Source organism: Anarhichas minor, unplaced genomic scaffold (genome assembly GCF_050575085.1).
Source record: "Anarhichas minor isolate MPS153535 unplaced genomic scaffold, ASM5057508v1 ptg000066l, whole genome shotgun sequence".
In the NCBI taxonomy this organism is placed as follows: Eukaryota; Metazoa; Chordata; class Actinopteri; order Perciformes; family Anarhichadidae; genus Anarhichas; species Anarhichas minor.
The window spans coordinates 1,271,826-1,297,995 of record NW_027466512.1 but is presented as its reverse complement, the minus strand read 5'-3'; the positions used below and the strand labels follow the sequence as shown (position 1 = coordinate 1,297,995).

At 43.8% G+C, this 26,170-nt stretch overlaps 2 protein-coding genes across 2 annotated transcripts in view; one reads left to right on the top strand and one right to left on the bottom strand.

Moving 5' to 3' along the window:
* Window positions 1–1,445: 1,445 nt before the first annotated feature.
* Window positions 1,446–17,191, bottom strand: tmem116 (transmembrane protein 116). The gene is made up of 10 exons (XM_076078403.1): window positions 17,111–17,191; window positions 16,357–16,403; window positions 16,080–16,143; window positions 15,463–15,594; window positions 6,427–6,544; window positions 4,603–4,738; window positions 4,397–4,532; window positions 4,174–4,318; window positions 4,015–4,094; window positions 1,446–2,732 (listed from the first exon to the last, which is right to left on the bottom strand). Exons 1-10 carry the CDS (start codon window positions 17,189–17,191, stop codon window positions 2,568–2,570), a joined length of 1,104 nt encoding a protein of 367 aa, XP_075934518.1. The 3' UTR covers window positions 1,446–2,567.
* A 2,609-nt stretch (window positions 17,192–19,800) lies between these two features.
* Window positions 19,801–26,170, top strand: part of LOC142934047 (collagen alpha-6(VI) chain-like) — a 32,584-nt gene continuing 26,214 nt past the window's right edge. Inside the window, 6 exon segments of the mRNA XM_076078402.1 lie at window positions 19,801–19,890; window positions 21,822–22,347; window positions 22,594–23,181; window positions 23,753–24,310; window positions 24,597–25,217; window positions 25,478–26,035. Coding sequence (XP_075934517.1) covers window positions 19,801–19,890; window positions 21,822–22,347; window positions 22,594–23,181; window positions 23,753–24,310; window positions 24,597–25,217; window positions 25,478–26,035 — 2,941 coding nt within the window.

Here is a 26,170-nt window from a genome sequence, read left to right as displayed (position 1 = left end):
ACAGTAAGTAGGAAGTTAACTGTTAACCATATTAAACATGAAAAATGAAAATAAACTATATTTTCCCCTAGTAATAAGATCTTTTCTGCGTCGTCTCTGACTGACTTTATCTGCAGGATGTCGACCCGCCGGAGGACAAAGAGTCTCTGTTTCTGTTGTGACGTCCAGCTTCATTCAGAACTGTTTGTGCACAAGAACAGACGGCCAGCTGTAGGTGTGTAATCGGGTGTGATGACACGCTGATGGATTACATCACCGACCACGCTGGCATGTTTCTGTGCAGAGCGTGCCACACATTACACAAAGATTATATAACTCCCATGAGTTTAGTGACTGAGCAGAACTCTTATTTACTCTGTTGTTTCACTGTTAGAACAGTCCTCTATTAAAGAAGAGTTCAGTTGAGTCTGTGATCCACAACTGATCAGATATGTTGAATGAAGTTTCACTCCTTTAACTCTTTTTACACTTAAATTTACCCCTTCAGTGTCTTTTATGTTATAAAGAAAGCCTGTTTTGTCCAGTTATGTGTCTCTTTGTGGTCGTTTGTGTCTCTTTTTAGTCGTTTGTGTCTCTTTGTGGTTGTTTGTGTCTCTTTGTGGTCGTTTGTGTCTCTTTGTAGTCGTTTGTGTCTCTCTTTGTGGTTGTTTGTGTCTCTGTGGTCGTTTGTGGTGGTTTGTGTCTCTTTGTAGTCGTTTGTGTCTCTTTGTAGTCGTTTGTCTCTTTGTAGTCGTTTGTGTCTCTCTTTGTGGTCGTTTGTGTCTCTTTGTGGTCGTTTGTGTCTCTTTGTGGTTGTTTGTGTCTCTTTGTGGTTGTTTGTGTCTCTTTGTGGTCGTTTGTGTGTCTTTGTGGTCGTTTGTGTCTCTTTGTGGTGGTTTGTGTCTCTTTGTAGTCGTTTGTGTCTCTTTGTAGTCGTTTGTGGTCGTTTGTGTCTCTTTGTGGTCGTTTGTGTCTCTCTTTGTGGTCGTTTGTGTCTCTTTCTGGTCGTTTGTGTCTCTTTGTGGTTGTTTGTGTCTCTTTGTGGTCGTTTGTGTGTCTTTCTGGTCGTTTGTGTCTCTTTGTGGTTGTTTGTGTCTCTTTGTGGTCGTTTGTGTGTCTTTGTGGTCGTTTGTGTCTCTTTGTGGTGGTTTGTGTCTCTTTGTGGTCGTTTGTGTCTCTTTGTGGTCGTTTGTGTCTTTGCGTTCGTTTGCGTCTTTGCGGTCGTTTGCGTCTTTTTGTAGTCGTTTGCGTCTTTGCGGTCGTTTGTGTCTTTGTAGTCGTTTGTCTCTTTGTGGCCGTTTGTCTCTTTGTGGTCGTTTGCGTCTCTTTGTGTTCGTTTGCGTCTCTTTGTGTTCGTTTGTGTCTCTTTGTGGTCGTTTGGTGTCCATTAATATTTCCGAGCATGAATGCCTTTAGTTTGTCTGAAATCATTATTTATTCATCTAATAGTCCAATCGTGTATTTCATAGTGTTTAGTCAGAATTGTTATACACCACAGAGATTCATAAAGTATTATACAGTTTTATATTCTGCTCTTACAATATTGAACAAAGATATCTGAACCAAAGAAAGCAACGTTTTATTCACTAGAAGACACAAAAGATGAAATATATTGAGAAAAGTTAATCATTGTTGGATTACTGCTGTCACTTTATCATCATATTTCTGAACCTTCCTCAGTATTTTCATGCCAACAGACATTTCATGTCACTGGTTTCTGTTTCGTTGATCTGCAGTGAAGCTTCCGGCAGTGAGCATGAACTTCACTATTTCAGATTAGTTGAGGTCTGATTGAAGAGGAAATCCATTGTTCTTCTGAGGAGGCTCTGCATTTCACTGAAATCACTAAACGCATCTTCATACCTGATATTTTAATTACAATTCTACAAAGAGAATGGAAACATCGTCAGGCATTCAGCATCTTTCTTCAGCTGTAAAAACTGATTTCTGCCTCTTTAAAATGTTCACTTTAGTCTTTGGGGAGCAGAACTTCAACCAGCACGATAAAACCGAATTTGTGCTTTAAAAAACAGCATTATTGATAAAAATATCAAACTTAATCTTTCTTCAGAAAAGCTTCAGGAGGCTTCAGTTATAACAAAGTGTTTAATCCAACAGTTTAAAGTCTTAAATGTCTGCAGCCTCTAGACTCAGAGAAGAACTGGACTTCAGTGTTAAACTCAGACTTAATTAATCAACATCTTTTCTTCTTCATCTTAAGTTTTTGTTTGGTTTTAAATCAGATTCCTTTAAAGTCAAATCTGCTCGAATGATCACCAACTGATACCAAGAAGTCGTCCATCCTGGTGAGACTCTTCCTCTTCCTCCTCCTCTTCCTTCTCATGGACGGACTCTCAGTGGTCATGTGACCCGGATAACGTTTAAACCGACAGTTCAGAGTGAAAGCAGCGCGTATCTTTCAAATCCTGTTTTCTGTCATCGTGAACTCCCCCTCTTCTTCTTCCCCTTTTTCTCGCCTCAGTGGTTCAGGATCAGAGGCTGAAGTCTTCGTCCTCTGCAGAGATGCAGTGAAAGTTCAGACTTTCCAGCCGCTCACTTTCACTTTCAGTTTGTCACTTCTGTCTCTTTCAGCCGGCGCGAAGTGTCTGGTAGCTCGTCTTCTGTGATCTCAGCAGAGGCGTCTGAGTGTCTCGGTCTCGAGACAAAACCCTCCTGCCGGCCCGGCGGAGACGTCCACGAGTCCATCCAAAGACCAGACAGTTGAGGAAACCCTGAGAGGCCGAGGTGAAGGCCTGCGGACAGAAGACACACTGAAGTTCATTCATTTGTGTTGTTGTTCCAAACCATTTGGCTTGATAGCCAAGAAACACCTGACCCCTGATCCTGACCCCTGACTCCTCACAGGCTACATCATTTTAATTGATTTGAGAGGCTTGAGGATTCTCCAGTATTTCCTTGTATCATCCTCTGGTTCTTTAAAGTGAAGTCAAAGCTTCAAGTGTTAAAGCTGCATTCTCTCTAGTGTCCACCAGGGGGCGACTCCTCTGGTTGTATAGACGTCTATGAGAAAATGACTCTACTTCTCTCTTGATTTATTACCTCAGTAAACATTGTAAACATGAGTTTATGGTCTCAATCTCTAGTTTCAAGTATTCTTCAATACAGCATGATGTTCATTTAGTACATTATGGTCCATTTAGAGTCAAACAGACCATAAAGCAGGGGATGCTTTAGGGCGGGGCTACACAGTGATTGACAGGTCGACACCACGGTGTCCGTGTTTTCTTTTTAAAACTTTAACTCTTTCATAGTGTGTTTTCACTTCATCAAAGTTAATTGTAACATTTTGGTCCTAAACATGTTTTATTCAGTGTTGAACTGAGCTCCGCCCTCTGATGTCACTTCTGGTTCCAAAAAACAAGATGGTGATGTATTATTATGAATCCCACTGCTCTTCTTGGCAAGACACACCGGGTCTGGCATTCAAGCGCTGTGATTGGCCCGGTGTCCGTGCTCGGCGAGGTTCTGGTCACCTGACTTGTTCCGGTCCAGACCAATGAGCTGTCCTGACTCCAACTACTGGAGGTCTAACTTTAACCAATCGTTGGTCTTACCGAGAAGAGCAGTGGGATCCTTAATAACAAGATGGCGATAACCAACAGTTGACACCTTTACTCATGAAGAGTATGTCTATTTCACAATTCAAATATTTGAGTAGAATTGGAAAATAACCCCAAACATTTTTTATGAAGTTATTAATCCTCTGGTGACTAAGCAGCTGTTTTAATTCTGCACTTAAACTTCCCACAGTGAATAAACACAGAAATAAATGTTTATATGTCTTGACTTTTGACACTGAAGTTACAGATAAGAACTTTAACTAAGGATGCTGAACAGGCCTGTTGGGTCCAGGTCTACAACAGGCCTCCTGGGTCCCTCTGTATGACATATCTGTCAACACTTACTGTTAGAGAAGTCAATCAAATGTCTACAGAGAGACTCCTAAAGACATCGGTCCACACGTGTGTTCAGACCCCAGACCGGCTGAGGACCAGCTCCAGACCCCGTCCTTACCTGAGATACGTAGAGGGCGACGCCGGTCGCACCTTGACCCGCCGAGGGCTTCACCAGCCAGAGAAGAGCCAGACTCACCGCTGAGGAAACAAACATGGAGACACGGAGTCAAAAACCCGGCTCTTTGGTTTACCATGGTGACGTGAGATGGAGACAAACCTGGACCCCAACAGAGGACGAAGACCAGCGGGTACAGCAGCATCCGCCAGTCCATCGCACGGAACGAGGCCCGCTGCTGGTGGCCTAGATAACCGTTCGAGGTCACGACCCGTCTGTAGATACAACGAGCTTTCACTGCGAGCACCTGGAGCCGGAGAGGAAGGAGGTTCAACCGGAGCTCGGTTTGTTTAACGTCATGTCAGCGTCATGTGACGCCACTCACCGTGATGCTGAGGAGGGTGAGGAAGAAGGAGGCAAGGAAGATGGCGAGGCGGTAGGTGCGCAGCCGGGCGCAGGATGTGATTGGCTGCTGGTGCTGTGAGGTGAGGTACAGCACTCCGGTGTGCATCAGGAGACACCTGGTGGTGGGCGAAGCACAGTGAGCTCAGGTAAATGCTTCATCACGCTCTTCATCGTGTCTCAACGCACCTGTAGGGCTCGCTGAAGTTAGCCTGACATTGGCTGATGTTTCCTTGAATGAACACAGGCGTCATCAGCAGAACAGGAAACAGACTGTGAACAGAGGAGCGACAGTTTAATTCAGGAAACATGAAGAGCAGCGATACTGAGAGATGAACTCACCCTGAGAGCAGCGCAGTGATCACTCTGCTGGAAACCTGGACAAAGACAAAGACCTGAATCAGAACTCGCTCCAAAGACCTGAATCAGAACTCGCTCCAAAGACCTGAATCAGAACTCGCTCCAAAGACCTGAATCAGAACTCGCTCCAAAGACCTGAATCAGAACTCGCTCCAAAGACCTGAATCAGAACTCGCTCCAAAGACCTGAATCAGAACTCGCTCCAAAGACCTGAATCAGAACTCGCTCCAAAGACCTGAATCAGAACTCGCTCCAAAGACCTGAATCAGAACTCGCTCCAAAGACCTGAATCAGAACTCGCTCCAAAGACCTGAATCAGAACTCGCTCCAAAGACCTGAATCAGAACTCGCTCCAAAGACCTGAATCAGAACTCGCTCCAAAGACCTGAATCAGAACTCGCTCCAAAGACCTGAATCAGAACTCGCTCCAAAGACCTGAATCAGAACTCGCTCCAAAGACCTGAATCAGAACTCGCTCCAAAGACCTGAATCAGAACTCGCTCCAAAGACCTGAATCAGAACTCGCTCCAAAGACCTGAATCAGAACTCGCTCCAAAGACCTGAATCAGAACTCGCTCCAAAGACCTGAATCAGATCTCGCTCCAAAGACCTGAATCAGATCTCGCTCCAAAGACCTGAATCAGATCTCGCTCCAAAGACCTGAATCAGATCTCGCTCCAAAGACCTGAATCAGATCTCGCTCCAAAGACCTGAATCAGATCTCGCTCCAAAGACCTGAATCAGATCTCGCTCCAAAGACCTGAATCAGATCTCGCTCCAAAGACCTGAATCAGATCTCGCTCCAAAGACCTGAATCAGATCTCGCTCCAAAGACCTGAATCAGATCTCGCTCCAAAGACACGAGTCAGCTGACGATGATGTCAGCGTTAAAGGAACAGTTTGACCTTTTATGAAATGTGTTGCTCTGCTTTTAGTGCCGTGATGTGTTTGTGGTTTGGTTGTTTGATTATCGTACGATTAAACTAACCAGGTTTAACGTGCTCATCAGCTGGACAGAGCCCGGCTAGCTGTTTGTCCTCGTTTATGCTAAGCTAAGCTAACTGGCTGAGAGCTCTGGTGTGAGAGTGACTCTCAGCCAGTTCTTAGAAAAGTGGTGAATCTCCCAAACTGTTGAACTATTCCTTTAATAGAGTCACATCACTGTGGCATAAACATTCATCATCATCAACATCAACCTCATTTTAATCTATTTTCACCTTTTAGGAAACATAACACTATCTTAAATAAGTACTCTAAAGTACCTTTTTACTGTAGAAAAAGTATAAATACCACACTGTGGACACGCTCCACTACTAGTAAAAGTATGTAAGTATTATCACTAGTTGAAGGCAAGTCAAGTTTATTTGTATTGCACATTTCAACAACAAGGTAATACAAAGTGCTTCACATAAAACCATTAAAAGCATCAAAACATAATGCAAATGAAAAGGAGATTTAAAAACAATCATTGAAACATTAAAACATTGAAGTTAAAGTATTGATTGATCAGTAAAATGTTTCCCTGTTCTATCTGATGTGTCTGGATCATTATCATTGCTGCATTAATGTGATGGTATCATGTTAACTCCTTTCATACGTCATCATATTCTATCAGATCATCAGATATTTGTGGCGTCGCTGTGGCTCATAAAGTAAATGTGTTAACCTGAAGTGGGACTTGGTTGATGCAGTTGTAGAACTTGTCTCTGATTCCCGTGTAGAGGTTCAGCACATAGTTGAGGGTGTAGAAGAAGGAGGCCATGTAGAGAATCTGAACAAAGACACGGAGCCAAGAGACATAACAATGCATGTAGGTCAGGAATGTGTTTCTGAGGTCTGTCCTGGTTCTGCTGCTCTGTTTCCTCCGAGACTGACCCAGTCCAGGACCGGTTCAGGACCAGTCCAGGACCTGGACCTCTGAGACAAATGTTGAGGCGATTAAATACAACATGTGTAGAGAAGAAAGCAGAAGCTCTTTAGACTGGTCGACATATTAATGTTACTTTAATATGTCAGCTAATGTTTCAGTATCTCTTTCACTTCAGTCTGTTTGTCAGCAGGACTCCAGAACATCTACTGGTGCTACTGGTCCAAATACTGGTGGGCGGGTGTATCGTGGGATGAGGAAGAAGCTCTGAGTCTCAAACGGACCCTAAAGGGTTCCTCTGTGAGTTGGTATGATCTGTGATTGTGAGTTATGTTCTTATTAGTGCTGGGCAACGATTACAATGTTTAATCACGATTAATCTCATTGTTATGCGCAAAGTTCAATAATGAATTCAAAAGTAGTGTATTGTGCACTTTTATTTTAAAGTACTGCTATATGAACAAAAGGTCAATAACATTTGGTTTAAACACTTTAAACACATCAGGTTCTTGTTAGCAGCAGTATTCCCTTTACACAGCAGCAGTTATAACACAGTTATAATGATTCTGATCATAGATATTCAGCCGGTGTTCACAACTTTATCTTCATGTGTGTAAGAGATGACATTTAAATATACTTCTTGAGAACTGCAAACCTATCTACGTCATGTCTTTATGTTTGTTAAATTCTCAGTAGTGATACTAAATGATGCTTATTATACATATTACAAACAAAACACTTTAAAAACTCTAAAACAATCATTTAAATGAATCATTTATTTTTTGCTTTTCTTGGTATTTTGGTCAGACACATATGCAACACTGATTACCGTAATATGTGTGGTATTTGTTATAAATATACGTTGGTACATAGAGGGTGATAAGAAGCTGTACATGGAGGGACTTAGGACCCAGGGGAAGCATGGAACCTGTAGTCTAACGTGGCAGTAACTCAGTGTTTTTCAACCTTTCCTGAGCCGCGGCACATTTTTTACATTAAAAAGATCCCGCGGCACACCAACAAACAAAAACGTTACAAAATGACACCTTTTAGCGTAATACAGCAGATATGCAGGGGTGTCAAACTCAATCCCAGGGAGGGACTACATAAGAAATTGTGACTACGTTGAGGGCCAAATAGAGTGACCATGTAATAAACAGGATAGAAGGGATATTGGACAAAGAGCAAAAATAATACATGTTTGCTACATTCTTTTATGCATATGTGCCAGAGCCAGATGTTTGGCATCTTTTCTTGGCTGCCAGTTCATTAATGTCTGGGGTTAGGTTCTGTGGAAACCCTCAGGATGGAGTGAAGGTGCATCAGTGAGACTCCTGTGTGGGTTTGTGTTCATCTTCATCACAGAGAACAGCTGCTCACACAGGTATGTGCTTCCAAACATGCAGAGCGTTTGAGCAGCATGGAGGCGGAGTTAAGGCATCGTTTCAGGGTGAAGCTTGTAAACTGTGCAGCGCCCTCAGAGTCACACTTTGCCTTGAGTGTCATTACACTGGAGGTCTATCAGCTCCACAGGTGCTCTTTACACCTCAACTGCAAACGGATTGCTGAGCAGTTCAGATTTACATTTCTGAGCTGCAAAGTCGGCAAATCGCCGAGTGAACTCTGTGCCAAGCAGGGGCGTTTCTAGGATTGAGAGAAAGGGGGGGCTTAGCCCCAAGGGGAGTGGCATGTTTTGTGGGACAATTTTTTTTGGGGCCCATTTGGGGCCGTGGATATCATTGTTTCAGACAGTTCATAGATTGGTTCAATCAGAAAGAGTGTGATTTTGCTCTGTAGTTTTGCTTGCATTCAGTATATAATAACACAAGAGACAGAATTTCAGGGTCATAGTGAAATTTGACAACACAAATATGAACTTTTCTCAAATAAAGAGAGAGAAATAATTGTCCTGCTTGTAACGGAAAGACGGATAAACTAGCTTTCATATCCGCGTCACTCCCAAATCCGAACTCTTAAAAGGACCCTACACAATGGATGGAGAACGGACCCGACAGTGTTAACTTTTGAGTTGTTTACTTGTTTTATTATGAGCAGAAGGGAATAAGATTTTGATCAACATTTACATCTATCTTGTTATCCGTGTAGTTTTTACATACCAGTGATATTTTATGCTCATTTGGACACTATCACTGAGATATAGATGAAGTAGTTCAGTGTCAAATATACCATTCAATGGAGGAAAACACATTTCAAGTACATCTTAATTATCGAATGATAAATATTGTATGATGGGCTGAAATGGAAGGAATATTCTTATATCTGGTCAATGAATTGGATGATATAGCGGTACAATAGCGTTATGAGGGACACTATGACATTTAGTGTTCACTAGCATTAACTGATTATAAACAACGTTCTATAGGGACTGATATTATTGTTTCAAAATACTAGAGAGATATATTAATGCAAAGAATAGAGAGATGTCGATAGTTATTTCTTGTATTTCGAATTCGCTCGTTCACACTCTTGCTCACTGGAGACAGTTTATAACAAAATAGCTAGCTAGCTGGCTAGCTTAGTGTTAACATAGCCCACTACAATATTCCCTTTCATTGGCCTCAAGTAAACCTAAATTTAAGCAGGTAACAATCGTTAACAACTACAGATTCATTCTGTAATACCTGTACTTACAATGTCACTCCGTGCATCATTTACTTTGAGCTACACTCCTTGGCTATAATCCTGGCTGTCGTTGACGAGAGACGTTACTTGGCAGAGTGAGAAAGCCAGCGCAGCAGCCTCCCCAAGGTCCTAGTGCCCGGGGATTATATCATTCAGTATGATGATAGGCTATTGGATTGTAATTTGAAGGGGGAGAAAACATACAAACCAGAACGCACGCACATGTAGCATGTTAGAGTTATAAATAACTTGTCCGTGTGAGAAACAAGTTTAATTTAATGACATCACCAAAATAAAAAAAATAAAAAAGTTTTTTGTTTTTTTAAAGCCAATCATGCCAAGTTATTTGGGGGGGGGGCTGAAGAACATTTTAGGGGGGCTTCAGCCCCCCTAAAATAGGACTAACAACGCCCCTGGTGCCAAGTGTGCCCAGTTTATCAGCAACATGCGCAGTCAGGAACACAGCGGTGGAGACTTTTACTGCATCACACATGTCTGTGATCATACGTGTCTGTGATCATACGTGTCTGTGATCATACGTCCCTGAAGCTGGAGGTTTAGCGCAGTGAGATGCTTCATTATGTTGCACATAAAGTCAGCTCACATCGACACTTTTCGTCCCGGAGCTCTGTGGTGTGGCGGGCCAGTTATGATAAACATATGATATTTTCTGGCGGGCCGTTGTACCGAGGGCAGCAGAAGGAGGAAGTGACGCCACACAAACACAGCTGTTCACCGCTCGCTGCCCGGTTTTTCTGTTAAAAATGTCGGCTTAATAATAAAAAAAAAACTCTGTTAACCTGCAATAAAATAATTGTCGGCGTTAATTAATGAATGCATTAACGCAGTGGTTCTCAAACTGTGGGGCGCGGAGGTATTGCAGAATTTTTTTATTTCAAGAACTTTATTCATACCTGCAAACTTGTCGCTTTTCGGCGAAATTCGCCGTTTTGAATCAAAATATCTCATCCACGTAAATCGTGTAGATCCGTAGAGTTTCTACTGGCCAGTCAGTTCAACCAGCCAGGGTCAACTGGCCAGCCAGCGTTTCTCAGATTGGAGTGAGACGAGGAGAAAAGGTGATGTCGTGATCTTCACAATAGAACATCTTTGATGTGTGGAGTCTTGGCCAATCAGCATTCAGATGTCTACAGCGTCTTCATTTCCCTCCGTTACAGTTTAAGTTCCGTTATGTTCCGTTACCGTTCAGACTTGCTGGGTTAAGTTAACGTCCACTGCATGCGGAACTTTGTCGACTGTTAACGTTCGTCATTATCACGATTTAGGAGGAAAAACGTAACGTGATGAAACATGCAGCCCCCCCGTGTTCCGGTTCAGTTCACGCGGTCACTCGTTAACGTTAAACCGGAACACCGGCGCATCTGGTTGCAGGTTGTTTGTTTTAACTCAAAGTAGAATGAAAGGCCCAGATACTAATGAGATGATGAGGTCAAAGAGCTTCAGGAAGAGGAGGCTGACTGTAGCGCAGCTTAATGCAGGGCTGAGATGTGAGTGGAGCTGGGCCTGGATAAAGGTGGAGGTGGGCCTGGATAAAGGTGGAGGTCTAAACAGACGTGAGTACAGCTTGCTGCTGTCACAGTGTTTTAAATACATTGATAAGGCAGGCTATGCTACATGCAGCCTCTGCTCCATGAGATGAACTACAGCAACAAGGGCTCACATGTCCTCTCATCACACTGTTCACTGTGATGACCACAGCCAGTGGACCAACAGTCCCAACAGTCCCACGTGCAGCTATTATTATTATCACAGCTATTATTTGACTTTCAGAATGCTACATTTTAAAGCTCATATTGGTATGTGTGACACATATCTGCACTCATTTTGTTTAGTTTTGCACAGGTTGCACGTTATTGTTGTTTTGAAAAGATATGCAGTGTTAAACTTAGTAAAACTCTTTATTGCCAAATATTTGAACTTGTTTTGTTTAGTTTTTCACAGGTTGCAGTTTATTGTTATTATCTTAGAAAGATATTTAGTGCAAAACAGGTGACTTGCAGCCACAATAAGCTATTTTTTGCCAAATATTAGTTGTTTTTTGCACAGATTGAACTTTATTTGCATTGTTCTAACAAAGTGATGCACATTGTATTTGTTTTTGTCTGATGGAGCAATCTGGTTGACTTGAAAGTGATTGCAATTTTCTTTATTCTATTATTTGAAAAAGCACAGATGGAGGAGTCACAAAATGTTATTTCAATAAAAGTTCAACATGGACCATTTTGTTACAATGTTGTTGGGGTGGTGGGGCATGAACATTTTTCTTCCTCCAAAGTGGGGCGTGACAGAAAAGGTTTGAGAACCACTGCCTTAACGCGATAACAACGTGTTAACTTGCCCAGCACTAGTTCTTATGTATCAGGTTATCATGATTTTAATTAGTCAACACCGCTGTGTTCAGTATCTACATTTACGTCAGTGGTCATTAAAGTCTTTGGTCTTTCAGTTGCAGTTCCTCTGATGACCACTAGATGTATTGAAGGCAGACGGACCAAATTGAAATGCAGAGAACTGTCTGATTGACAGCTGAGTGTGAGTAAACCTGCTGTTTGTTTGTTTGGAGGAAACTGAGTGAAATGAAGAGAAAAGAGTAAAGTCAGTGAAAGTGTTTGTGATGAAGAACCTTCTTCAAATGAAACTTTCTATTTCAGCTGTTTTTCTCAGGAGGAAGTTGAGACTTTCCATTTTTAAAGTGTCATACGATGCTTCCTTATTGTGGCAGATTTTTAAGGGAACATATTTATTTGTTTTGAGGAAAAGGAAATCCAATCATATCGTCCATCACGAGTGAAAAATCAAAAAGTTAACCTTTACTGACCAGGGCCCCGTTCCTCGTACGTGGTTCAACTAAGTCGAACAAATGTCCTATTAGCAGCTTAAATTAACGAGATGATTGAAGTCAGGCTATCTCGGTTTCTCCAAGGCTGATCCTCTCAAACTGTCTCGTTAATTCGAAACAGACGATCAGGATCAGGATAATTGCGCGTGCCCGTCCTACTTCAAAAGGGGGAAGCGTCGATCACCGAAACCATGATTTTCTAACAGTACAATGTTAAATAAAGTCAAAGAAAGAGCCTCTTTTTACTCCGCTGACGAGCAGGAGATGATCATGAACGCATATGAGGAATTCAAGACCATAATCACGGCAAAATCTAACACCGCCACCGCTGCGAGGGCTAGACAAGAAGCACGCAGAATATCACAGACACGTTAAATGCGTAAGTGTTGTAAATGTATCGGCTCATTTTAATGCCTCATCACCCCAATCAATCAGATGATATGTCTTTAAATGTGCTGCTGGCAGTAGGCTTCATGAATGCATCATCCAATGAGATCTATAGCGACAATAATGATCTCAACTCTTTCAGAATAAGATAAAAACAAGCCCAAAGAGCATCTAACTGATACTCATTAATATGAGGATATATGTACTGTATGCCCTCATGTATCATGTACTATATATGTGTATATACATGTATGTGTAGATTACCATATAGAACTAGCAGTTTGAATATGTGTGTGTGAGTCTGTGTGTGGGCGGATCAGTGTGTGTGTGTGTGTTATTCATCATCAGACATTCAATCAACTGAAGCAGTGAAGATAAATAGTGTGTGATTCTCTCTATTCTTATCATGAGTCCACCTTCATCATGTTCTACAGTAATGATATGCTGGTGTACTAATAACACTGTCATATCATTATGAGTGCTTTAACCCTCATGTATGCAACGCAGCCATCAAGAGGACATGAGAGCAAGTAAACACTAACACACACACATTACTCAGAATGCTGAGTCAGTACAATATGTGCCATGGTGATGTAATGAACACATCCATAAGTTTATTAAATAAATAAATAAACTTTACCAACAGCACGGCATGCAGTGGCTTTCCCCATGTTCTCCGCATCGCCGACACTGAACAACAATGTACCACTCGCAGAACAGCTCAAGGCTGCATCCAGTCTGTGAGACATCAATGCTCGGCTGCAGCGTGTGGTGTTCAATGTATGCTCCAGAAGGTCTGTAAATAAATGACTCCTTGTGGGCAGAATGGATAGCGCTCGTATAGGAAGTCATCATGATGTGATAACGGATCTTGGCGATGTGGAAGAACTCTCTCCCTATAAAACGCTAATCTAACTAATATCCTCCTTCATCAGTGGATCTCTGAGGAAGGGAGCTGTACATTAATGCAATAGAGGCTTCTTAGTTTGCTCAGCTGCTTTAATGGATCACCGTGTGTCTCACTTTACATGCATTTCCGGAACTCCCGTATAACCCCTGGTAGATGCACAAGCGCATTAGACTACCATATATGACAGGAGCTGCCATGTTTTCCGGGGGAGTGGCAGCTTATCCAGCTACCTTCAGTTAGCCTGCGCTGGAGCAGCTTCAAGCTTATGGATGTGTTGCCATGGTGATTTTGCCAAACTTGCTTCGTGGAACCGAAAAGCCTGATCTACGTCATCTTATCCTGAAAAGTATCCGGCTAACTCAGTTAGCCACGTACGAGGAACGGGGCCCTGCTGTCCTAGAAGCTGAACACTCCTGAACATTTTCCTGTTTCTTTATTAAATATTTAATATTTGTGAATAAGCAGTTTAGAGTCGTGCATTTTATATCAGTGAGAAGAACTTAGAACATAAACTCAAATCTCTCAGTGAAATTATCAGAATGGTTCTAAAACATTGTTTGTGTAGAACTTTAAACATCCGTCTGTTCTGTTTGTTTTCTCTTCTAATGTTTCTTTGTTTCCATTTTGTTTTACGTACATTTTCTTAAATCTAACGAAGTGTTTTTGTTTGAATTTAAAATGTTAATCATATGTTTTCTGCCAATGTAAAATAAAGTGAGGTGTAATGTAGAGCAGTAAAGTGTAATGTAGAGCAGTAAAGTGTAATGTAGAGCAGCGCCGTGTAATGTAGAGCAGTGTAATGTAGAGCAGTGTAATGTAGAGCAGTGTAGTGTAATGTAGAGCAGTGTAGTGTAATGTAGAGCAGTGTAATGTAGAGCAGTGTAATGTAGAGCAGTGCAGTGTAATGTAGTGCAGTGTAATGTAGTGCAGTAAAGTGTAATGTAGAGCAGTAGAGTGTCAAGTAGAGCAGTAATGTGTAATATAGAGCAGTAAAGTGTAATGTAGAGCAGTGTAATGTAGAGCAGTGCAGTGTAATGTAGAGCAGTGTAATGTAGAGAGTAAAGTGTAATGTAGAGCAGTGCAGTGTAATGCAGAGCAGTGTAATGTAGAGCAGTAGAGTGTAATGTAGAGCAGTAGAGTGTAATGTAGAGCAGTAGAGTGTCAAGTAGAGCAGTAACATGTAATGTAGAGCAGTAGAGTGTAATGTAGAGCAGTAGAGTGTCAAGTAGAGCAGTAGAGTGTAATGTAGTGCAGTAAAGTGTAATGTAGAGCAGTAAAGTGTAATATAGAGCAGTAGAGTGTAATATAGAGCAGTAGAGTGTAATGTAGTGCAGTAGAGTGTAATGTAGTGCAGTAAAGTGTAATGTAGAGCAGTAAAGTGTAATATAGAGCAGTAGAGTGTAATATAGAGCGGTAGAGTGTAATGTAGAGTGTAATATAGAGCAGTAGAGTGTAATGTAGTGCAGTAGAGTGTAATGTAGAGCAGTAGAGTGTAATGTAGTGCAGTAGAGTGTAATGTAGTGCAGTAAAGTGTAATGTAGAGCAGTAAAGTGTAATATAGAGCAGTAGAGTGTAATGTAGTGCAGTAGAGTGTAATGTAGTGCAGTAGAGTGTAATGTAGTGCAGTAGAGTGTAATGTAGAGCAGTACAGTGTAATATAGAGCAGTAGAGTGTAATATAGAGCAGTAGAGTGTAATGTAGTGCAGTAGAGTGTAATGTAGAGCAGTACAGTGTAATATAGAGCAGTACAGTGTAATGTAGAGCAGTACAGTGTAATGTAGTGCAGTAGAGTGTAATGTAGAGGAGTACAGTGTAATGTAGAGCAGTAAAGTGCAATGTAGAGCAGTGCAGTGTAATGTAGAGCAGTGCAGTGTAATGTAGAGCAGTAGAGTGTAATGTAGTGCAGTAAAGTGTAATGTAGAGCAGTAAAGTGTAATGTAGAGCAGTAAAGTGTAATGTAGAGCAGTAGAGTGTCAAGTAGAGCAGTAACATGTAATATAGAGCAGTAAAGTGCAGTCTTACCTGCTCCACAGTGTGCAGGTGGTAGCAGAGAGTGTTCAGGCTGCTGCAGTGTTGAGAGAACAGAGCGGTTCCGATCAGCCAGCAGACAGCGAGCAGCAGGTCGGACACACTGAGCAGGAACAGAGGCTGCAGCTGCAAACACAGTTTGACTTCTTACTTATTGTTAAATATGTTATATTCTTTAAAGTAAAAGATCATAATGTTGATATTACAGGTTTTATCCAGATTATTTATAAACCTTTAAACATCCCAGCTGAGCATTTTCTAATAATACAATCAATTGTTTTTTTTAATCATTTGCTACCAGTGAGACTAAAACAAACATAAAAATACAAATGTGAGGTCTAAAGTAAGGTTCAAACAGATTTTTTATTTTGTGAGATGATGTTCAGAAACTGGTTTAAAGCCTCTTTGTAGTCCTGGAAAAACAACAACCTTCAAGTTCATGTGGAGCAGGTTTCTGCTTTGAATCTGAACTCAAATCTCCACTGAGTCACAAACAAGCTGCAGTTCTACAAACGCCTGTGACGTGATTCTGAACATCAGTCACACGTTCAAAGTCAGAGAGTCAGAGAGTCACTGAGCAGAAACACGTCAAACAAGGAATGACCTCTGACCTCCGGTGTGCGGTTGAGTCTCTGTGACTTCACACAGACGATGACGGAGGCTGAACCCAGAACACTGAAACAGAACCAGAGTCAAGTCTTCATCCTCATAACTCACTGGAAAAGATTCAATAGTTTAAGAAGGAGCCTCTAATCAAACGTTTCCTTCTTTAATGTCTGAGTGCTGTGACGAGATGAAGCACAACATGAAGCTCAATGTACCGAAGAGAATAAAATACTTTAATCTGAACGTCAGGAGGATGAAGATGTTCGTGATGAACTCACTGACCTGAGCAGAGCCATGACGAGCTGGATCCACCGGACTGCTTCATACACCTGCAGACGGATCAGACCTCAGATCAGTTTCACACGTTACAGCATGCAGAGAGCTCAGTGGATGCATCAAGTTAAAGAAATGAGCTTTAAAAGATGAAACTGTGAGAAAGTAAAGGTTTACTAAACAAACAACACAAACAGGAAGTGAGGGCTCAGAAAGCAGCACTTTATGAATAAATATAAATAATTCTGGATCTTATCATCAGTAATCATCGACCTACAGCCACCTCGTTCTTACAGATCATGACTGAAGGAATCTGTCGCTTTGATCAAACAACCAGGAGGAGTCGTGACTTTGTTGGGGACTATTTTCTCTCGTATTTGTGGCAGCAGAGATTTGACAATAAGAAGTTTCAGGTTTGAAGCAGCTGCAGATGTTTGAGAGTGAAAGTGTTGAAATAGAGAAGAGACACGAGGTGAAACTCTACCGGACTCATTTGAATGATCATCAGCAGCTGAACACAGTGAGACCTCCTCCATGTTCTGTTAAAGAGGCTTTGATGTGTTTCACAGAACTTTTACAAAACTCCTCTTTTTATACTCTCGTGGCTGTAACTGGTTACATCACTGATGTAAAGAATACTTCTAAAGGTTGATGCTCATACTTTGGTTCAAAGTAAAAGATCTGAGTACTACTATTAGTTGAGAATACTATGTTTAACTAACAGGTTCTTTACTCATGGAAGTAATAAGAGTGTAACACTGACCTCAGACCAGTCCTTTGCTCCGGTGGTGTTTCTCTCACTGCTGTTGGTGGAAACCTCGACCAGATTCTCTGAAGTCGACATGATGAGAAGTGAAAAGATGGATTCAGAATGAAGGTCTGTGCAGCCGGAACCTGAACAGACAGCAGGCTGCATTCATTCACACTGACTCCGCCCACTGTGTCAATATGACCACGCCCCCTAGGAGACCAGAGTCAGACCAGAGTCAGACTCTCATCATGGCTTTGACTCGTGGCTCATTTCAGTCAGTTCGGAAGCTTCCTGAGAGAGAAACTCTAGTCCACCACAGACCAGGACTCGTGATTCAGGACAGACGGATCACCGGATCAATCTATTTAACTTGAAAGGGTCGCTTCTGTTGGTTACATAAATATCTACAGCGGTGATATGTGTGTACTTTTACTCAAGTAATGTACTTAAGTACAAATTTGAGGTTCTCTAGTATTTACTTCTCTGCTTCATACTTGTACTCAGCTCAATCTCAGAGTTACTTTATACTGCACGATAGTTATCTGACAGTAGAAATACTGCAGAAAAAAGAACAATATTTCCTTTTGAAATGTACAGTAGGAGTACAGTAGAAGTATAGTGCATCAAATAGTACGTAAACACATTTTATTTTCCACCACTGTGTGTTTATTTCTGCTTGTCTGCTGGCACCACCTGCTGGTGTGAGGGAGAGGTTACAAGAAGAATTATGAAGTAGTATAAATGGAAATACTCGAGGAAAGTACATCGTATGAAGCAGTTCTGGATCAGGACAGTATGAGGTGCTGCTAGCGCCCCCTCCAGGCCGCTGCAGAGAGGTCAGAGGAGGAGGAGCCTTGTCTGATTGGCACGTTTTTTAAAGGATTGAAGGCTGGTACTTCCTGCAGATACACAGGAAGTACCATCATTATCACACGCTAACAATATCATTAATTTACATGTGACGGACACAATGTCATTGTGTCGTCATTGTGTCCAACATATCACATGAAGAGCAGAAGCAGCAAATCCTCACCAGACAACGTATTTATTTTAGTTTGATCAATGACTTCAATGATCAGTTTTACAACAATGACCTCATCGAGTAATCGGCTAATTCTTTCTGCTCTGAACTGGCAAACTGTTACACGGTAGTTTTAGTTCATTTGACCCTCTGTGGACGTCAACCTCTCCTAAACACATCTTCTTCATTTGAAATAACCGAAAACTAAATCTGGCACAAAGACACAAGCTTTTAAATACTGAAGGTCCTGATTCAACTCTGTAAAGACCATATAGGCTGCAATTATTGATCTGGACTAAAGAGCTGATCAGCATCATTTCAGTGGATAACGATCAGCTGATAAGATACTTTAGATCAAAACAGGAGGCATCAGGACCTCCTGTGTTGTCTGGTGAATTATTTTCCGCACCGCACTAAGCCGCACTCCAGTGTCAACACATCCACGTCCAACACTGACACTGGAGGGGAACCCAGAGGGTCTATGTAGAACCACGTGTTGGTTTGAGTGACCGTAGAACCACGTGTTGGTTTAAGTGACTGTAGGACTGTGTGGACTGTAGAACTGTAGGACTGTGTGGACAGTGTGGATTGTGTGGACTGTGTGGACAGTGTGGAGTGTAGAACTGTAGGACAGTGTGGACTGTGTGGAATGTGTGGACTGTGTGGACTGTAGGACTGTAGGACTGTGTGGACTGTAGGACAGTGTGGACTGTGTGGACTGTGTGGACTGTAGGACTGTGTGGACTGTAGGACTGTGGACTGTAGAACTGTAGGACTGTGTGGACTGTAGAACTGTAGGACTGTGGACAGTGTGGACTGTAGGACTGTGTGGACTGTAGGACTGTGTGGACTGTGGACTGTAGGACTGTGTGGACTGTAGGACTGTTGGACTGTGTGGACTGTAGGACTGTAGAACTGTAGGACTGTGTGGACTGTAGAACTGTAGGACTGTGTGGACTGTAGAACTGTAGGACTGCAGGACTGTGTGGACTGTAGAACTGTAGGACTGTAGAACTGTAGGACTGTGTGAACTGTAGGACTATGTGAACTGTAGAACTGTGTGGACTGTAGAACTGTAGGACTGTGAACTGTAGGACTGTGTGAACTGTAGAACTGTAGGACTGTAGAACTGTAGGACTGTGTGGACTGTGTGATTGTGTGAACTGTAGGACTGTAGGACTGTGTGGACTGTAGGACTGTGTGATTGTGTGGACTGTAGGACTGTGTGAACTGTAGGACTGTGTGGACTGTAGGACTGTGACTGTGTGGACTGTAGGACTGTGTGAACTGTAGGACTGTGTGGACTGTGTGATTGTGTGGACTGTAGAACTGTAGGACTGTAGAACTGTAGGACTGTGTGGACTGTAGAACTGTAGAACTGTGTGGACTGTAGGACTGTGTGGACTGTGTGATTGTGTGGACTGTAGAACTGTGTGAACTGTAGAACTGTAGGACTGTGGACTGTGTGATTGTGTGGACTGTAGAACTGTAGGACTGTGTGGACTGTAGGACTGTGTGGACTGTAGGACTGTAGGACTGTGTGGACTGTAGAACTGTAGGACTGTGTGGACTGTAGGACTGTGTGGACTGTAGGACTGTGTGGACTGCAGTGCCCCCTCGTGGTCATTGAAAGGCTGCAGCAGTCTCAGACTCTGGGACGGATTGTCCTGCCAAAGGTGCCATGTTGACTCCATTTGTGGTCATTGACCGACACATGGACCACATTTACTTCTTTTCTCCTGAAGGAAGTCTCACATTTTCCCCAGAACAGGTCTCAACAAACACACGCACACACTCACATTACATTTACATTACATTACAGTCATTTAGCAGACGCTTTTATCCAAAGCGACTTACAATAAGTGTATTCAACATCGGTTTTCGAGAGAACAACTAGTCACCAGAAGTAATAAGTGCATGTCCCTACCTCAAACAAGCATCTAAGAGCATAAACCAGAGCCAACGTACAGTGCAGAAACAAACAAATGCAATAAGTGCCACAAGCTAATATAAAAATAATAAGTACAATAAGCTAGTATGAATACAGTAGATGCTAAGTAAGTGCTAAGCGGAAGGGTAGGCCTTCTTGAAGAGGTGAGTTTTCAGCCTGCGCCGAAAGATGGGCAGCGACTCTGCCGTCCTGACGTCAGTGGGGAGTTCATTCCACCACTGTGGGGCCAGGACAGAAAACAGCCGCGACCGGGTCGATCGGCCGCAGGGACCTCTGAGCGACGGGGCAACCAGTCGCCCCAAGGTAGCAGAGCGAAGTGGTCGGGCCGGGGTGTAGGGCTTGACCATGGCCTGGAGATAGGAAGGAGCTGTTCCTTTCACTGCCCTGTAGGCTAGCACCAGAGTCTTAAACTGGATGCGGGCTCTTACAGGTAGCCAGTGTAGAGAACGGAGAAGGCAAGTTGTGTGGGAGAACTTGGGGCGATTGAACACCAGGCGAGCTGCAGCTTTCTGGACAAGCTCCAGAGGTCTGATGGCCAGCGCCGGGGCTCCGGCAAGTAGTGAGTTGCAGTAGTCCAGGCGGGAGATGACAAGAGCCTGGATTAGCACCTGCGCCGTCTCATCAGTGAGGAAGGGGCGAATCCTCCTGATGTTGTAGAGCAGGAATCTGCAGGAGCGTGTAACCGATGCAATGTTTGCTGAGAATGACAGTTGGTCATCCAGGGTCACACCCAGGTTTCTCGCAGTCTGAGTTGGCGTCACCACGGTATCATCAATGGTGATGGACAGGTCTCGGTGCGGGCAACCCTTCCCCGGGAGGAACAGTAGCTCGGTTTTGTCCAGGTTGAGCTTGAGGTGGTGTGTCGTCATCCACTTCGAGATGTCAGCCAAGCACGCAGCGATGCGTGCCTCCACTTGAGTGTCCCCGGGGGGAAATGACAAGACCAGCTGGGTGTCATCGGCATAACAATGGTAGGAGAAGTCATGCGAGCGAATAACAGAACCCAGAGATGTTGTGTAGAGCGAGAAGAGAAGGGGGCCCAGGACTGAGCCTTGCGGAACCCCCGTAGTCAGTATGCGTGGTTCCGACACAGAGCCCCTCCATGACACCTGGTAGGATCGACCTGTCAGGTAGGATGCAAACAGGGAGAGTGCAGAGCCTGAAACGCCCATCCCCTCGAGGGTGGATAGGAGGATCTGGTGGTGGTAGGAGTGTCAAAATGCCGCAGACAGGTCCAGGAGAATCAGGACAGAGGAGAGAGAGTTAGATCTCGCTGCATGAAGAGACTCCGTCACCGCAAGGAGGGCTGTCTCAGTCGAGTGACCCACTTTGAACCCGGACTGGTGAGGGTCCAAGAGGTTGTTTTGGTGGAGATAGGAGGATAGTTGAGTAAAGACAGCACGTTCAAGTGTTTTGGAAAGAAAGGGTAGAAGAGACACCGGTCTGAAGTTCTTGACATCAGAGGGGTCAAGTGATGGTTTCTTCAGAAGGGGGGTGACTCTAGCAGTCTTGAAAGCCGTGGGAAAGTATCCTGAAACAAGAGATGTGTTCATGAGGTGGGTGAGAAAAGGAAGGAGTTCAGTCGCAATAGATTGAAGAAGAGGGGAGGGGATCGGGTCAAGGGAGCACGTGGTGGGGCGGTTGGATGTAACAAGGTTGAGGACCTCGTTAGGGGAGAGGGGAGCAAGATAGGGTAAGATGGGGCATGGAGAGGGGAGGGAGAGCTGTGGGGGAAGAGCTGGAGATGGTAGAGAGGGAGAGGGTGGACAGGGAGAGAGTGGACAGGGGGGCTGAGAGAAGGAGGATCTGATATCGTTCACCTTCTTGTCAAAGAAGTTGGCGAAATCGTCAGGGAGAAGGGAGGAAGTAGGAGGAGGGGTGGGGGTTGGAGGAGTGAAGAGAAAGTTTCGAAGAGTTTTTTAGGATTGGAAGCAGAGGTTAGGATTTTGGAGCGAAAGAAAGCAGCTTTAGCAGTAGATAGAGTGACGGAAAAAGTGGAAAGAAGAGCTTGGAAGTTAAGACGCTCAGCCTCTCTTAGGCTCCGTCTGTCATTACGCACTGAGTCCGACAGCCACGGGGCAGGTGGGGTTGGCCGTGCAGGCCTGGAGGTGAAGGGACAGAGGTTGTCCAAAGAAGAGGAAAGGGTGGAGAGGAGAAGATCAGTAGCAATATCAGGGGATAGGAGAGAGAAGGCTTCAGGGTCAGGGAGAGCAGAGGTAACAGAAGATGAAATCATCATAGCGGCGTGTTCCTCTGGATCCGCTGCTCTGACTACAGGTGGGTTTAAACCGGTTTGAAAGATTGTGTGTGTGTGTGTGGGGGGGGGGTACAGTATATGCTGTTTATGTGAAGAAGAAAGTACAGTCAATATATTTAGAGATTAACAACTGGTGAAACTGGAGCTTCACAGTACAACAATGATCCATTAGTTCATTACAATGTGTACCATTGGGACCTGTAATGTTTCTCTGAGACCTATCGTAGTTCATGTACAGCTGAACCTTTTTTTCTTCTCCGGCTCAGAGTGTGAAAACGCCACCTTGACCGACATCGTCTTCCTGGTCGACGGCTCCAACAGCATCGGTCGCCATAACTTTCAGGAGGTCCGGTCTTCTCTCCGCAGCCTCATCAAGGCCCTGGACATCGGCCCTGACAAGGTTCGGATCGGCTTGGCTCAGTACAGCAATAAAACCTTCCCGGAGTTCCTGCTGAAGGATCACACGAACAAGAAATCCTTGCTGGCTGCAGTGGAAAAGCTTCCCTACCGAACAGGAGGCACCAAAACAGGCGAGGCCATCGAATACCTCCAAAATAACTACTTCACAGAGGACGCCGGGAGCCGAGCCAATCAACGGGTGCCTCAGATCGCTGTGGTCATCACGGATGGAGACTCCCAGGACAACGTGACGGCGTCCGCCCAGCTCCTGAGGCAGCACGGAGTCATCGTGTTTGGCATTGGGGTCGGAGCAGCCAACCGGAAGAAGATGGAGTCCATCGCTAACTGGCCTCCAGAGCGCTTCCTGTCCTCCATCAAAAACTACCAGGATCTGAAGACACTGAAAGATCGTCTGCTGCAAATGGTTTGCGTCACTGTGGAGGATCAGAGGCAAGGTAATGAAATATAAAAACATCTAGCCAACGTTCATCTTTTGAAATACACAAAACGGCCGAAGTCTAGATCAGACTGTTAGCTAGTTTGATGGTCCCACCCTGCCTCTCAGCCTGAGGGTCTGTTACCTTTTATTTGCTACTGTTACATAAGCATTAGCATTTCAAACAGTTCAACTGATTACTGTCAGTTTTTGAGGTACATGTCGATGTAGTCAAGGTGGCAGTTTGCTTGAAAACAAAATGCTCTCAATGCATCCTTGTCCGAAGCGTTGCTGTTCCCAAGCTCAAAGACGGCCGTCACAGAAAGACATGATTTATTGTATAAATAAGGAAACGGGTATTCGTGGGGTTGCACCTGCTTATACATGAACAAAGTCCTGGTGTGAAGCCTGAAAAATGAGAGCTTGGGAGCATATTGTCTCCTTCAAGTTGAAGTCAGTTATGCTGAATTCTTTGGCCCCTCCTTGACAAACCGGCCACGACTCTAAACTGTGGGTGTAGCAACACTTGAGCATACTGACACCTTGACTGTACCGCTATAAGATGTAATTGTGTTTGTCTCTGCTTTCAGCTTTGGCGGACCGGTTTGGAGATACTTTCTTCCTGGTGGACAGCGGCATACCTCCCGAACAGTTCTCCATATTTAAGAAAGACTTTCTCAAATTGATTGACGAGCTTAACGTCGGCGCGTCCAGCTACCGCATCGGTTTGGCTCAGTACGGTCAAGAACCCAAGACGGAGTTTTATCTCAATACTTTTCAAACTAAACAGGAAACCCTGGGTGCTGTTAAACGTTTCCGCCTTGCCCCGCAACCCAACCGACCACGAAACCTGGGCCGCGCTCTGAAGTACGCCAGCACTCACTTTTTTACCCGTGAGGCGGGGGGGCGAGCCCACCAAGGCACCCCACAGTCCCTGGTCGTTGTGAGTGGAAGAAAGTCCGATGATTATGTGTCCGAGCGCGCTCAAAATATCAAAAAAGCAGCGGTAACTGTTTATGGGATGAGTGCAGGTGCAAGCATGGATGAGTTAATGTTATTTGCCAGTGATGGGTACGCATTCGATTCTCCCCGATTACTTCTTTTGAAGGATTTCTTGATGACGGAGCAAAAGGAGACCATTACTGAAGGTGAGAACCATCATCCGTCATTCATTTGGGAAACTTTGGGAAACTGTATTTCGTGTTTTTGTCATTCTTCAGTTAGTGACAGACTTTAACGGCAGTGAGGAACAAATAATAATGACATAATTGACACAAAATGATTCTAGCTCGTCCTTCATTTTAAAAATAAAAGTAATTCATTGAATGAAATTCTAATTTTAACGTCGCATTCCTGTGATGTAGTTCATCTTCACATATATTTGAATGGTTAAGTAGAAGATAGCTCAAGTAACTAACTACACTCTTTTCACAGATTGCAAAGGAGCCATTGTGGCCGACATCGTGTTCATCGTCGATGAGTCTGAAAGCATCGGAAACGACAACTTCCAGCTGGTGCGCACTTTCCTCCACTCGGTCGTGAGCGGCCTGGATGTCAGTCCGTCTCGTGTCCGAGTGGGCATCGTTACATACAACACCGAGTCCACAGCACAGGTCTACCTCGACACCTTCGATGACAAGGACGAAGTCCTCCAGTTCATCAAGATCCTGCCTTACGATGAAGGCGGAACGAACACTGGAGCAGCTCTAAACTTCACCCTGAAAGAAATCTTCATTGAGGAAAAGGGCATTAGGAAAGCAAAGGGTGTCCAGCAGGTGGCGGTGGTGATCACAGACGGTGAATCCCAGGACAACGTGAGCGACGCAGCGCTCAACCTCCGTCGGGCTGGGGTCACCATTTACACTGTAGGAATCGAAAACGCCAACAAGCCTCAACTGGAGGAGATGGCGACTGACCCCTCTCATCAGTATGTCTTTAATGTGGACAGTTTCACAGAGCTGAAGGCCCTGCAGCTGAGCCTGCAGAAAGTCCTGTGTGAAAACATCATTGACCGAGTCACCTCAGTTGGTAAAAGGGAAACGAGCAACAGAGAAGGTTTGAACCAGTGTTTTTTGATAGTTACTTAATATGAAAGCCAGAAATCCCTGGTCAATGTTCAACAACATCATGTTCACCCAGCAGTTTGTTTGTGCTCTGGGGATGTAAAGTTGTAGACTACTTGTTGCCTCTTGAGTTGTTGTTCTTTAGTTTAGTCTTTACTCAAATATTCCTCAGTGTTTGAATGTTCATTTTTAACCTTCCACTCTTTGACGTTGTGAAAAGAACTAACCTTTAAAGTTGCTCTTCCTCTCCAGCATGTAAGCAAAAAGATGAAGCGGACATCTTCTTCCTAATGGACGACTCAGGGAGCATTGAGAACCTAGACTTCGAAGACATGAAGACCTTCATCATCAAGTTTCTACATACCTTCACTATTGGGCCAGAAAATATACGTGTGGGGCTTGTGAAATATGCTGATTCGCCAACTATAGAATTCGATATGACAGCCTACCCAGATGCCAAGTCATTGGAGAAAGTCGTCTTGGGTATTGAACACGTAGGAGGTGGGACAGAAACAGGAAAAGCTCTGTTATCTATGGGCAAACACTTTGAGAGAGCCGTGGCCAGCCGGGTTCACAAAGTCTCAGAGTACCTGATCGTCATCACAGACGGGGAATCCACTGATGAGGTCAAGGCTCCGGCAGAACTGAGGGCTCAGGGCGTCATCATCTACGCCATCGGGGTGAAAGATTCAAACAAAACGGAGCTGGAAGAGATCGCCGGCGACCCCAAGAGGACCATCTATGTCAATAATTTTGATGCCTTGAAATCCATCAACAATGACATCATCACAGACATCTGTTCTGAAGACGGTAAGGATATTAAGTAAATAAATCTTGAGTCAAAAGTATGTTGTGTTGTTCCCGTCTGGATGAAGATGACCAGGTGTATTTGAATGTTTAATTGATATTTCTGCTTTTAGCGTTTCTTAACTAATACCATCTCCG